Source organism: Topomyia yanbarensis, unplaced genomic scaffold (assembly GCF_030247195.1).
Source record: "Topomyia yanbarensis strain Yona2022 unplaced genomic scaffold, ASM3024719v1 HiC_scaffold_522, whole genome shotgun sequence".
Taxonomy (NCBI): domain Eukaryota; kingdom Metazoa; phylum Arthropoda; class Insecta; order Diptera; family Culicidae; genus Topomyia; species Topomyia yanbarensis.
Window position 1 is genome coordinate 8,396 of NW_026683739.1, and position 13,958 is coordinate 22,353.

Below are 13,958 nucleotides of genomic sequence, written 5' to 3' on the forward strand. Positions count from 1 at the left end.
TAGTTGAGCTAGGGCGAACTCCGTTTCGCTCGCGTTTTCTGGCAAATTTTGACAGGAACCGAGCAAAACCCTTGCATAACTCGGACATAAACTGTGCAAAGATCCTGGCAATTCCTACCTGGTAGAATTTAGCACGAATCGAGCAAAACATCTGACAAAGATGTGGCAGGAAGCGTGCAGAGATCCTGGCCGTACATTTCTGGCTGGATAAAAGTGAGCAGCAACGGTTGGTTTAACCGCTTCTGTCAGAAACGGTTGTTGCATTTGAGCGAATTCGTTGACAGAATTCTCGCACAAAATGCTCGCAGAAACTGCCAGCATCAATTTCGCTTTGCTCAACTTTTGCTAACTTTCTGCTTGCCACGCTGACCGGGTTCTAACTATAGTTAGAATCGGTTGTGTCACTGGAGCCGGTATTCGAACTGGAACCAGCCAGAATTCCAATTCATTTCCGGCTGAGCTTAACTGGGATGGTTGCCGCTAGGCAGCGATGCCACATGTTTCTGTGAAATGTCTGTAGAAGAATACCTAAAATGTCTGTAAAAGTCTGTAGATGGTTGTGTAAATCCTATTTATACTAGGTTATTACTTTAAAAGTAGCTGGAAATTAGTAAACTATTGTGAAGGAATCACTCGTATTCGGATCAAATTATTCTAGTGCAATTTTGTTAAACACTGTTACTCTTAAGTCTGTAGATTTCTGATTACGTCTGTAGGAGACCATCAAAGGTCTGTAAAATACAGACATGTCTGGAAATCTGGCATCGCTGCCGCCAGGTTACCACCGCGGTTACCACAGCTCGCATTGGCGTCTTTCTTTAAATTGTTGCAACCCTGCCTCCGCCTCCGGTGTCAAGTCAACTGTCAACGTCAGACGCGTATAAACAAGACCGGTGTTTTTAATTTGCTTATTCGTAACTAAATTTTGTCAGGCCAAGAAAACTGTTTTGGGAATTTTGGTTGCGTGCAGAGTTTTTAGAAGTTTTCGGAGTAAACTGGTTGTAGTGTCTCAGGCTTAGGAAAAAGAAACAGCATTTGTTATTCGCTTTGTTCCTCGAATGCTGATGTTTTCGCAACTTGACACCACTCAGAATGAACTGCATCATCACGGGAGCCAACGTCAAGAGTATTACCAGAGTATCAATATTTTAATGTTGCAACCGATTCATTCTACTATTTTTTGCAGTTCTGGCGAGAACCATTAATTTCTTCTCAAAAATCGGCAACGAGATGCTGGTGGAAGCACTGCCGACGGGTCTTTCATTAAAGGTGGTTAATTCGATGAGCACAGCATATGCAGTGGCCAATTTCAACATGAGATATTTCATCAGCTTCCGGCAGGGTGCCAATGATCGCTTTGAGGAAAATAATTGCAAAGTGTTCATCAAACCGGTGCTGCGGGTTTTCAAAAGTCTAAACACAATTCTAATTTGCAAAATATGGTTGCAAGTAGATCGAATGAAAATCATTTTTCAGTTCAAGTGCAAGGCACATATCCTCAAGACGCATATAATTTCGCTGCTAGAGTATGACCATATCAATGCGTTGCGGTTACCGGAATCATTTCCTAATAAAATAGTGGCAGATCATAAAGTGTTGAACGGTATTTTGCTTTACTTCCATAGATGGATTGACGAGCTTACGTTTGACATGAAGGCGGACGAAATTATCGTATCGAACTATATCGAGAATCCTGAGGACGACAAGAAGTCGATGCGGTCGACGTATCAAATTGGTAGTTCAGTTTTCCGGCTGTACGATCTGGAGTCACCGTCAAAACTGACCTTTTGCTACAAAGAGTTCAAAGCGATGGCGTGGTACGCCGGACATAACAAAGTGCGGGTGGAAATGAATTTCGGACAAGCCGGATCTCCAATTATAATTAGGATGCGAAAGGATGAGGTATTGCATATTACGCTGGTTATGGGCACAATGAGGCCGAGACTGGAGAAGCAAAACAGAAGCGTACAGCGAGCCAATAGAAAAATAACCAAACATTCCAGAATGGATGAAAATGTAGCCCCGGTGCCGGAAAGGGATAGTGAGCGAATTGACCTATATCCAACGCCTAGTCAGGTAAGTACCTAGTTTTTTAAATAATTTAGATTTAGTTTTTAACTTTTTAATATTGTAGAGGAGTAGTACATCTCAAGTGTCATCAATACAAGGAACAAGTAGCAACATAAGAGAGAACGCTGATAGTAGAATTGATTTAGTGCCTTCTATGATTGCCCAACCACAACCACAAATGCAAGGAAGCGATAATCGCTCTATTAAGAGTAATAAACAGCAAGAAAAGGAAGGATCATTCCTCCAAGGGCTAAGCCTCTTGTCCAGTCAAGCTTCTACACCTGCTATTCATAAACCCACGCAGTTCCCAACATCGAAAACTAGAGATCAACAGTTGAATAAACCACTATCTTACGAAGTCGTTTTCGCTGGAGACTCCAACGATCCGAATTCTGAAAGCCAACTCAGTGCGCAACCAACGCAATGCAACAAGCGGCGTCTTCCTTCGCAATCTTTTGGCGTGAATCTACTACCATCGCAGAAGCGTTCGAATTTGGAGCCATTCAACACCGAAGCCATGTTTTCAGAGGCCTCGCAGGCTGTATCTGCTCGTGTAAATACAGTTAATATAGTAGAAACAAGAAACAAACCGTCACAAAAACGTTCTAGTTTAGAGCCAGTCAACATAGAAGCCTCGTTTTCGCGTAAATCGCAGGCCACGTCTTCTCCAGTGAGCTTGGTTAATATACCGGAAACGGTTCGTGAATCCCCACCGCAAAAACGTTCGAATTTGAAGCAATTCTACACAGAAGACATGTTCTCAGGGACATCGCAGGCAGTGTCTGCTCCAGTGGGCTCGGTCAACATACCAGAAACGACACGCGAATCAAACTCACAGTCTTCTGGTCCGAGTTTACGACCGTCGCAAAAACGTTCCAACTTAGAGCCATTCAACACAGAAGCTATGTTTTCAGAGACACCGCAGGCAGAATCTGCTCCAGCAGATGAAGTCAATATACCTGAAACGCAACCCGAATCTCCGGAAACAATCGCTGATCTAAAACGGCGAGATGAGAAAATGCGCCATATCTTTCAAATGTGCTTTGAAGTTTTCGATTCGCAGCAGTACTTTGGGGAGGTGTACGCGGAGAATTCCGACCCGGAAGATAGTTGAAGAATTGAGGTTGACGTCCCCTAAGTTTGGACTTTTATTTTAATCCGAAAGCAAAGTGGTTCGAGTGTCCTGCCCCAAGTGGTCCCATAGTAGTTTAATAAGTCCAACAGTTGTTCACCGGACGGATCAACTGTGCCAAGAACTTGGCAGTTGGCTAAGCGTTGAAATGTGGTCAAAGTTAAAAGCAACGCAGGCTGTTCATTGATGATCGCTCTAAGCAGGGATCCTCGTTCGACATTTTCAATTAGTTGCCTTCGTTGTTCTTCCTTTGTTTCGGAAATGCTAACATGGGCACGAATGACAACGTACTGATCCTTGTAGATACGATAGATTTGGCCTTCAATAAAGCGGATTCCTTCATCCATGAGATATTTAGTGACGTTGTTTTTGAATAGGTTAATCTTCAGACTTCCCAGCTTACGATCGTTACGTTCGCAGCATTCCATGACGAGACTGAGAAATGAAAGATAACAGAGGATATGCTGGATTATATCAAATGGAAATGGTACCTGTGATATCCCGTCATATCTTTCGCCTTTCGGCGGGTGAGCATCCTGGGCTTGGATCTCTTCGAACATATTTTGCGATACTTGTCAAAGCTACGATAAGACTTCTCTTGATTCGAAGCAATAATTTCTGGTGACTGTGAAGAAGGTGAAAGTGGTAAGGGAACTTGTATGATTTGCAGTTACAAATACTTGATTTTTTATCCCTTTATGGGAAGCTAGGGCCGAGGGTGGTGACTAGCGGGTTTCATACATCCTTGACCTGACGGACGAAGCTATGGTGCCTTGAACACAGGCAACGCAGATCCAAGGCCATCATTGAAATGGTAAGTTCTGCGTTTGAGATGTACTTCACCCGGTTGCCAAAACGAATACCTGTAATTATTACGTGTGATTATGTATGTATATGCCTAATTGTGAGTCCTACTGTGGTGGTTTGTGCGTGGAATGTGTAAGTTTTAGCGTCCGAGTCCAGCGGTGCATACTTGTCTGAGTTGGCGTGGATGCTCACTAATTGCGTAAGAGTGTGTGGATGTTTTTTCGAGAGTTGTTTTACTGGAGCTGTAGAGTTAGGGTGTCGAAAGAGCTACCCGTCAGAATCACTCGCTACAATTGCAGACGAGATCAATTGCAGCGGGTCGTGATTCTAAATGATATTTGTTGTACGGTACAGACATGTGCAAACACAGGGACGTTACGATCGCGTGCATCATCACGAGGGGCTCGAGCGTTGGTCCGTTAACGTGTTCGATCGCGTGGGCGTTTGTATGTCGCGTGCATGTAACTTCGCATGTATAAATTCGATTTATAAACCGTGTTTCCATTCGCATATTCGCGTGTGTTCTTAGATGATCGCGCGCGGACCGTGAATTTGATACTTTATTTTCGCAGTATGGCTCAGATGCTAAAAGAGAGTGCGTTCTTACATATCACTTTCGCGTATTGGAGATTTTGGATGTATTGGTGAACCAATTCACGACGAGGGACTCAGACATTTGTATGGTAGCGTATTGGATCGCGTGGGCCTACGTATGTCGCGTGTGATGGCGTGTATGCAGCTTCGCGAGTATAGTTTCGGTTCTGTAGGCGTGCAGCCATGGAGCAGACTTCCGGACGTGATCGACCCGTGACCGCGCGAACACCGGCGCCTGTGGGTTAGCGTTTGTAAATTTGTGAATCCTATCACGATCATTTTATCAACGAGGTACTATCGTGCTTTGAAGATCGCGGGCGTAGGTGTGCATGAGTTATCGCGTAGGGCTGTCAAAGATTGTTTGGTATATTGTCATATTCGGGAGCCCTCACATGGTACAGTCCAAATTTAGGAGAGTCCCAGGTCGGGGTTCGTCGCTAAGCCCAAGGTGCCTCCAGAGAGTACTTGGCCCCAAACCCACATTGTACATTATTTCGACCATGGCATAAGTGGGTAATAAAGGTCGCCAAGTTAAGTACTAAATTTGATCATAATGTAGCTTAACTAAAAATAAAATAATCGTATTCCAAGTTTCTATGTGATATCTTCACTGTAATACTGCTTTGGTGGAAAAGACCCCGGAACACGTCAAGGTACAGTATCATGCCGAGGGAAATACTTGATATTTGTCACACATTTAATTCGTTAAATATAACTTCCATGGAAGCATTTTCGACTCACAGTGGCGAATATGGGTCAAATATGCTCCGTCTGTCATGATTCAAGTATATAGTGTCCGGGTGAATAATCAGGAGGTTAAAGCCCCAATAAACAAACAAACAAGTATCTAGTGTTTAAAGGTGAAGATATGTGGAAGCCAGGAACGCACGCTTGTTGCTAGGCACCGACTCGCTTGTTTACATTGAGGAAAAAAATGGAATTCGAAATGAAAATTTAAATGCACAAATGAGAGTTTTCGGACATTTTCCTTTGGTCATCTGCACAGTGGCAGAAAATTTGAACTTTTGTTTGTAAACGATTAAAGTGTCACGGTTTTTTTTGCAGTGATGTATGATTAAAGTGCATTTGAAAAAGTGCAATCAAAATGAGAAGAAGAACAATACGTGTTTCGAAAAGAAACCTCAAGTGAAGAGGGATGATATTTTCACACAAAATAAGAACTACAGATGGCATTCCGTCAAAAACTCGGATTGATTGCATATGACAATGTTCTAGCTTCCTCAAGTAGCAGTTTCGTGGCACACAGGCAAGGTTAGTGTGTTGAAAGATATATTTTGCCATGTCGGATACATGGTTAGACAGGTGAGAGGAGTGTGCGTGTGACGCTGGAGCTATGTTGTGGCTCGCTTGTAGAATGTCCTTAAGAACTAGTTTCAATCGTGCTCTTCGTCGTATTTCCCACCATCGCAAGTAGTAGTTCCACCCGAGTCAGCCGCGTAGTGCTACACCAGTGAAATAATATCTCTTTCTTGTGCAATTCGAAATCAAATATCTCAATAACAGCGAGATCTTGATATTTTAATAAAATTATCAGCGTAGAGCGACTTCAACAATAGAGCTTGTCCTCTAGCGAGAGCTTGGGAGAACTAACAAGCGCCTTTTGTTAGGACTCCAGCACCGGACTCGGTTCTCCTTTTGTTCAAAGAAGTATTCGCTCGCAACGTGTGCCCAGCAAGGTCTGTAACCACCCAAAATCACTCAGGGGAAAATCATCAAAATTAGGACGGATCAGAATCACTTTCCCCGAAGCTAGAGAGCAAAAATGGATCAACCTATGAGAGTGCATTCCATGAACGACTTAAGGACGATTCAGACGATACAACAGCTTCCGTCAACGTCAACGGAACGTCACCGTTCCGTCAGGATAAGTTGAATACTTTTCTGTTGCGCCCGTTCTCGCGTGCCGTACGTCAAAACGTTCCGTGCCGTTGATGTTGTGTGTGACTGCCTCCATTGAACTGCATGTAACTTATGCTGACGGAACGGTGACGTTCCGTTGACGTTGACGGAAGCTGATGTTTCGTCTGAATCGTCCTTTAAAGAGGAGATCGCCCGCCTGCATACTGATGAATGGTGGAACAGTACGTCAGACGAGAGGGAAAACGTTATTAGCGGCCTCAACGCGGAACTAGCCGCATCCACACAGTGGTGTCAGGTCAACCCCGCAGCAAAAATCGGCAAATGGACAATCACATGGACGACATTAGTTCGTACTGGTATACTGAATATTAAAACTACCGCGATGACACCCAAACGAAACACAACCCTAAAAAGAATCATACCCCTAACCCTTGGCTAGAATGACGAGGAACGAAGCAACAAATAGTCAACAACGTACAACAAGACAACAAGCTCGCCCGGGTTGACTCCGACCGGAGATGTTCCGACCTTTCTCGATGAGGCTTGGGTGGCTGTTCCCCCGGGACCATCGAATCATACTAGAGCTTCCATCCCGGGAATTTATTTCCCGGGAATCCCGGGATTTTTGGATTTCCCGGGATTCCCGGGAAATTGTGTTTTCTCATTCCCGGGATTCGGGAATCCCGGGAAAAAAGATTTTTAATTTATTCCATAAGATTTAGATTCTCCAAATGAAATTCTGTAGGAAATATCTTTACCGGCAAACATTTGGAGTGAGTAGTGAATGCAGATTGTGCTTTTCCAACTGATTTGCAGATCAATGGACTATGTATCTTGAGGCTCACTGATGTTTTCGTGTACCACGTGGTACGCCATACTCAAAACACTGCTAAAGAATGTTGCATTCATTCAAATTTTCATTCAAGAATGGATTAATTTGCCGGCCTTTATACCGAACCATTTCCTTACAGTAGCGTTAGTGATGCGCACGATATCTCTGCCACCGATGAACCGATTGATCAGATATTGATAACAATTCTTTTAATAGTTTATTTTAAAAGTTAGATCTTGAATGAAAGGGCTTTGCAACCAAATTAGTAATGGAAATTGCGTTACTTTCTTAAAAAAATCGATGCGTGTGTTTTTCAAAACTTGGGATGGTTTGTAGTGATATCATGTTTAATGCAAACGCTATAAGGAATGTTTCTAGAACGTCTGCAGAAATATTTGGTCGGTTCATCGAATGCATATTTCGTCTTATTTGTTATACTGTAACTGTAATATCTGTAAATTTTTGGATGTATGAAAAGAGATACATAACGTTGTATCTGTCCAATATCCTGCGCATCCAAATTCTTTGAATGCTTTCAATGATGCAGGCAGGATTTTTTAACAAGAAATTGATATGTAATAGGCTTCATCCATCGCTGCACAGTTCTTCCATTATCAGCTTGATTTTGATTCACACTTAATTCGAAATGATGCTGATCCTACTGTGACGGAAATGGATTCCATGTATACACTTTCCTCTTTTGATCGGAAGTAACTGCACACTACCCAGAAGCAGCTCAATCTTTTCATTCAAAATTACCAAAGAAGGTGCTTTGCATTAAATTGATTACATTCCATCGTATCAGAACAACGAATTCCAATTTTGGACAGTAACTCCAGCAGCTGCGTTTAGTATATCGTCTCAATGGTAATCGTAATTACCAAAATTTAGGCTATACATATAGCCAAGTAAAAGATTTGCGTAAACTTAACCAATTCGCCATCTTCTGACAACTGCTTAAGGGCACTTTTCAATTTATTCTTTTGTTTTCAAGAGAAACATTCACCTTTTTATTTTTCTCCTGTATTTCCGGGAAATTTATTACTTATTTCCCGAATTTCGGGAAGCTGAAAACCGTCGGGAAATGGAAGCTCTAAATCATACCCTGCCTGCTGCAACATATAAAATGACCAGAAAACATTATTCCTGTCCAAACCACTGCCACAGAAACAAAACAAACCAACACAACATATACGACCTGTCATATGGTGGCCCCCTCTGATGCCCCGCTGGATAACGGGGTCTCGTGCAGATAGGCTGTCAGTTCAACAGATGCATAAGCAAAACGGATAAACAGCTCGACGAAAACTTCAGTCAGCCTCACCGTGGCGGAACAAAATGAAAAGGAGGTCAAACACGTGAGAATAACTGGCGAGACGGAACCTCCTAGTAGACCTCCCGCCGGAGAACCTGTAGGATGACCGCCCGATTACGTCGCCGCAGGCTGCTTTCATGGAGCAGCCTCAGCCCAGTTGTCGGGTGCTCCTGGCATCCGGCTAGATTCAAGGAGATGGTTGACACCAAGACGAAGGGAAAACTCACATTGTTAAAACCGACATGAAAGGAAAACACTTTGCCCCTTCTTATAAACATAAACTGCGATAAACAGCGCAGCGGTCCGAAAGGAGAAACTCTCAGAAGAACGAACCTCTTCTCCCTACGGGTACTGACCACTAAAATTACTTGTGCAGGTCCACAGCTCAAAGTCCCTTTATAAAAATAAGGATGCGAAGGAGAAGTGGCGAGATTATTACGGAACCACTCGCAGAACGGTTCTTAGAGAACATGCCTTCTCTCCTGCATTGACCCTGTCTGGGGTTGTTCCGACCCCCGTTGATGAGCCTCCGGTGGCTGCTGGTACAGGGTTGTCAACATAGTTATCCCATCCACCAGACCAGAAAACTGCCTCCAAGTCAATTACAGATGGACCGTCAAATCATCACTCAGATAACCTCCCTCATATTACGATTGCATATCGTCCTCCGGCTCGGTCCTAGACCAACGTCATGATCGAAGCTCGCTGGTAATACAATAGAATGTCAACGGCCTAAGGCAGAACCTCGGTGACATTCAAGCTATCATCGCTCGCTACAACCCAATAGTCATGGCTGTCCAGGAGATACACATTCCGCAGGATATTGATATACTGGAGCCAATATTTATCAAACCGTCGGGTTAGCTACCAGGATCGATGTACTAGCCGAGAAGATTTCATTCGATAACAAATTAAGTGTTGTTAGTCAGCAGGATCAAGGGGGTTGAGGCGACCCGCCTTTCGAGGCAACGAAATATTAAAGGCTACAGAGGAAAACAAAGCTGTAATCCTGAATGATGGTAACACGACATTTATCAGAATGATGGTAGCACGACAAATAGTGCCCACGATCGATCTAACCATATGCTCCAGTAGGATAGCCATCGACTGTCTATGGTCAGTCTTCGGTGATTCATGCAGCAGTGATCATTTTCCGATCGAAATCACATACCGAATACCTGGCATTCCCGGCGCTGGATATACAAGGAAGTTTCGAGGAAAACATTCTGAACACCTTGGATGCACACCAGGAGTACTCTCCCAACGAATTGATGGACATCATCAGTCTGTCCGCAGAATCATGCAGTCCCTGGAACGAGTGGCAATCCCCCTGAAGAACAGTGCATTAGTGGTGCTCCGATGTGTCTTAGGCTATTAAGGACCGGCGTTGAAATCTGCGGATTCTACGTCGAAACCCTGCAAGCCACCTTCTCTGGGAGGCGAATCGGGGCCGAACCCGCCAAGTTCGTAAAGGCATCCTAAGAGACCAGAGGCACGCAATACGTACTGCGAACAACATCCAAAACGGTCTATCACAAGCTGTTAGCCATGAAGCAACTAACAAATGGAAGTCAATGTCGAGGTAACTCCTCACCCTTTCTTCAACAAAACAGCCAGTATCATCCACGATCTGGATATCAAAAATACAATACTGGCCGGACTAAACGAACAAGGCGTGTTCGAAGTCCGCAGGATTAGCAAGATGGCAAGCGACATCTTGACTAATACCCCACTGCTAGTCCTGAGGTTAAGCGGCCCTCAAGAGAAAGCGTAAGAAAATACTACCACAACCCAATACAGTACTTTCGGTGTAGCTGGTTCGAGCGTGACAGCAAGAACTGCAACCAGATTTTTGCCATAATTGCGCCAAGGAGCAGGAAGCGTCCAAAGAAAATCCTTGCCAAAAGACGCGTAACTGGGTCAACTTCAACGGTGGACACTCAGCCAGGGACCGCACCTGCCCGATCTACGGAATGGTAAAGGAAATAGTTCGGATCAAAACCGCCAATAACATAAGCTTCTTCGAAGTCATAACGCTGGATAAACAACACTCTGCGGCCGGAACAACATTGAACGCCAACTCTGTCGGCAGTCCGCTAAACCCAACCTCAGACGACTAAGATCGCACAATAAGCCTGTAGAGGAAAGAGATTGAAATCTTCGTCCCCCTCCCTCCCCCAAGTGAAGACAAAAATGTCCTCATTAAGATATCGAAGGAACTGCCTGGGGGTACAGCGACTAGCCGTCTCGGAAACGGCATCATGAAGAATTACGGAGTTATAGTCATGATCATGAACGATGGGAGTCAAACATTCACCAGAGGACAGATACTATCCACCATAGATGTATTGACACCGATTGTCTCTCGTCAGTACTTCCAGACATATGCAACAGCGACCACCACCTCTCCCGCTAATATCCCCCCGGCGCCGGAGGCTTAATGATGGAGCCGTTTAAGACCAGTTCGAAGAGTCCTTTATGCAGAAGCTCGACCCTCATAAGGACTTTGACGGTCCGGTGTGTAGGATGAACTAGCTTAGATAATATATGACTCCAGCGAATCTTGAACCAGTGGATCCCCTCAAGGAGAGCCTTCTACTGGTTGAACCCCCTGGTGGCGAACGCGATCAAAAAACCGCCGACAAGCCCTGCAAAAGCTTCTAAGAGTATCGGGGGACAACGACCTTTATCCAAGCAGCTTAACAATTTCCACCAATCCCGGAACGCAACGAGGAAAGTGAACATCGAAGCGAAGGCAGCAAGTTAGAGCGATTTTCTGGACGGAATTCACCCCGACACGTCTACTTCTTATACGCCGACGACATCTTGCTGGTCGTTACCGAAAAAAAAACAAAAAGGCCCACACGCATAACATTTCAAAACAGCAGTACGCGATGGGCTACATCGTTGGGCTTCCAGATTTCGACCCAGAAGAGCTTTTATTCATACTTCTACGACTCCCAATACAGAGTAATCGGCTATCCGATAGAAATTAGCATCATTGCTAATAACCAAAAATCCTCGGAATTACAATGGATCGCAAGACAACTTTCGTCCCCAACTTCTGTAAATAAAATACAAAACGAGTGCGCAAACCGGAATAGGCTCGTTCGTACCATATGTGCCAGACACCCTAAATACAACCGAAATTTGGCAACAACCATTAGCAATGCGCTAATTCAATCAACCATATCCTGGCTTACAACGGGTTCATTCGGATCGCCTCCAAGTTCCTCCCCATACACCCGCGCCAGCTGGAACATTGCCCTGGTATCCCTCCGTCCAGCGATGTCCATACTAGAGAGAATATCCGGAAGCGACGAGTCCGTAACCAGTGAGACAGCGAAGGAATTCACCTAATCTTAACTACCGCCACTCTCGCGCCTCCACCGAGTATGGCCCTGGAACGCGGGATCACCACTGAATGACACAACTCTGTCCCCGATGATCCGAGCCGGAGGATCTCCTGAAGCTGCACGATCCACCTATCACCAACTCATGCAACAGTGTTTTCCGAACAATACCCATAGGATATAGAACCAGGAGTACCCTAACGAAGGAAGTTCCAGCTGCAGACACCATCAGAAACTTCACACAAGCCCTGAACACAAATTCACTGGCTATTCTCAATCCTCCGAAGGTTACGTACAAAAAATAGAAGAGCTCCTCGAAAAATGGTACGGCGGACGACGACCTCCGGTAAAGAAACGATTTCCGCCCTCAAAAATGAAACATTTTTGCCAACGATCTACGGGGTCGAAGAGGTTTTTCTGAACTAAACTGTGGGCTCTCAGCCACACATCCCAGTGCTGGAGAGGTCGCCCATGGCCCAACACGACCGCGAAGCAACAAAAATAACTCAAAACCCAACGCGAGCCCTCCGCCACACTCCCCGTTTGCTACGAATGTCGTCCGTGACCCAACAATGCACAATTATCCACTAAAGTTAAACATTCGAAACGGCCAAGCTGGGGTGGTCAGTGCAATTCGACCCCATCCCTAGAGGATCTCTAGATGCAGCAACGGAACGGAACACTGCTAAGAGCTCCACAAGCTTCTATCTTTTTCATCTAACCACACGCAACTGTATTACTTTCAGACTTACGACGACAGGGCGGACACTTTACGCAACGATCGAACACTTTCAAAACTTGGTTTTTTTTCCCAAATAAACGTTTTTGAAACACACAACACTTCTTATTTAATTAGTCTTAACTGGTACTTACGACATCTAAGATACGCTCCAGCAGCTGAAGATTTGCTTGGTGTATTCTTTTTGCTTCTTGCTCACGTGCTTCCCAGTTCAAATACAGCTTCGGTTTGTAGTCGTAGTTCACTCCTAGGAATCCCTGCAATGGAAAATATAAAACGGACTCATTGACTTGATCCCTTTTACTAATTAACTATTGAATCGTCAGAATATTATTTTAAATTTAAAAAACCTTTGTCCGGTTAATTCGATCGATTCGCTTAAGCAGTTCCTTGTTTTGTTTGGCAACTTCCCGCTGCCGGCGAATGTCATTCACAAGCTTTGTCGAATGCAATATATTATCCACGAACAGTATCGGTGGACTGTTGTCTATTCTAGGTAAAACCGGTGATTTTCGAGAGAACATTCTTTTATTTGGATTCAAAACACGCGCTACTGTCAGTTGGTTTTTCGATCGTTGGTTAGCCTACTATGATTGTATATCGTAGGCATTTGAAAACTACCTTGGGGCAGATCAAAATGAATCATGATTTTTTCTAATATTTGTACCTCATTAGCGAATAAAATTGTAGCAGGTGGTTCTTCAATTAAATTTTTGAGTCATTCTCGAAAAATAGAACCATCGAAACAAAGTAACTGCACGTGGAAGCAGGGACGGCAGTCCTATAACAGGGTGTTCCTGGTACTAAATGCACGTCACGAACAACGAGTCGAAACGTCCATTAGTGGCAAGCGTTCTGAGGGATTTTTTTTCTCCCGCTCCGGTTAACCCCGGGTCGTTTTCCCTCCGAATGAGTCTTTTTTGTTCCGAGCATTGTTTATTGTCCCGTCATAATGTGCATGGTCACATTCTGCGCTGAACCTTACACATCGGCGGAATCAGGGACATTTACACGACAGAGTTGCACATAACCGCCGGAATGCAGCAAACTGGAGTGATCTACAGCGGGTTTATCACGATTTCTCAACAACATGTGGTGATAGGAGGGTTGTCTGATAGACACATATAGTGTCTTCTTAATACAATAAACGTTGTCCGTTGCCGTAGAGAGAGGGTTAAAATCAATGTATGCTTTGATCGGTTGTTCATCACCTCGGTTTGACTGTCGCCATCGCG

At 44.4% G+C, this 13,958-nt stretch overlaps 2 protein-coding genes across 2 annotated transcripts; one reads left to right on the plus strand and one right to left on the minus strand.

The window, feature by feature from the left end:
* Positions 1–861: 861 nt before the first annotated feature.
* LOC131695779 (cell cycle checkpoint control protein RAD9A) lies at positions 862–3,208 on the plus strand. Its single transcript, XM_058984299.1, has 3 exons — positions 862–1,126; positions 1,187–2,076; positions 2,135–3,208. The coding sequence occupies exons 1-3, from the start codon at positions 1,093–1,095 to the stop codon at positions 3,182–3,184; spliced, it is 1,974 nt and encodes a 657-aa protein (XP_058840282.1). The 5' UTR covers positions 862–1,092; the 3' UTR covers positions 3,185–3,208.
* On the minus strand, positions 3,205–13,255 carry LOC131695780 (uncharacterized). Its single transcript, XM_058984300.1, has 4 exons — positions 13,074–13,255; positions 12,858–12,980; positions 3,694–3,827; positions 3,205–3,637 (listed from the first exon to the last, which is right to left on the minus strand). Exons 1-4 carry the CDS (start codon positions 13,245–13,247, stop codon positions 3,205–3,207), a joined length of 864 nt encoding a protein of 287 aa, XP_058840283.1. The 5' UTR covers positions 13,248–13,255.
* Between the last annotated feature and the right edge of the window lie 703 nt (positions 13,256–13,958).

What these genes read in the sequence shown, in the direction of transcription:
- LOC131695779 (XM_058984299.1), top strand. Translation starts at nt 1,093, where the DNA reads ATGAACTGCATCATCACGGGAGCCAACGTCAAGA. An exon ending in CACGGGAGCCAACGTCAAGA is followed by an intron (nt 1,127 to 1,186) that starts GTATTACCAGAG and finishes TATTTTTTGCAG; the next exon opens with TTCTGGCGAGAACCATTAAT. An exon ending in TATATCCAACGCCTAGTCAG is followed by an intron (nt 2,077 to 2,134) that starts GTAAGTACCTAG and finishes TTAATATTGTAG; the next exon opens with AGGAGTAGTACATCTCAAGT.
- LOC131695780 (XM_058984300.1), bottom strand. Translation starts at nt 13,247, where the DNA reads ATGTTCTCTCGAAAATCACCGGTTTTACCTAGAATAGACAACAGTCCA. An exon ending in ATCGAATTAACCGGACAAAG is followed by an intron (nt 12,981 to 13,073) that starts GTTTTTTAAATT and finishes TTTCCATTGCAG; the next exon opens with GGATTCCTAGGAGTGAACTA. An exon ending in GATATGACGGGATATCACAG is followed by an intron (nt 3,638 to 3,693) that starts GTACCATTTCCA and finishes TTCATTTCTCAG; the next exon opens with TCTCGTCATGGAATGCTGCG.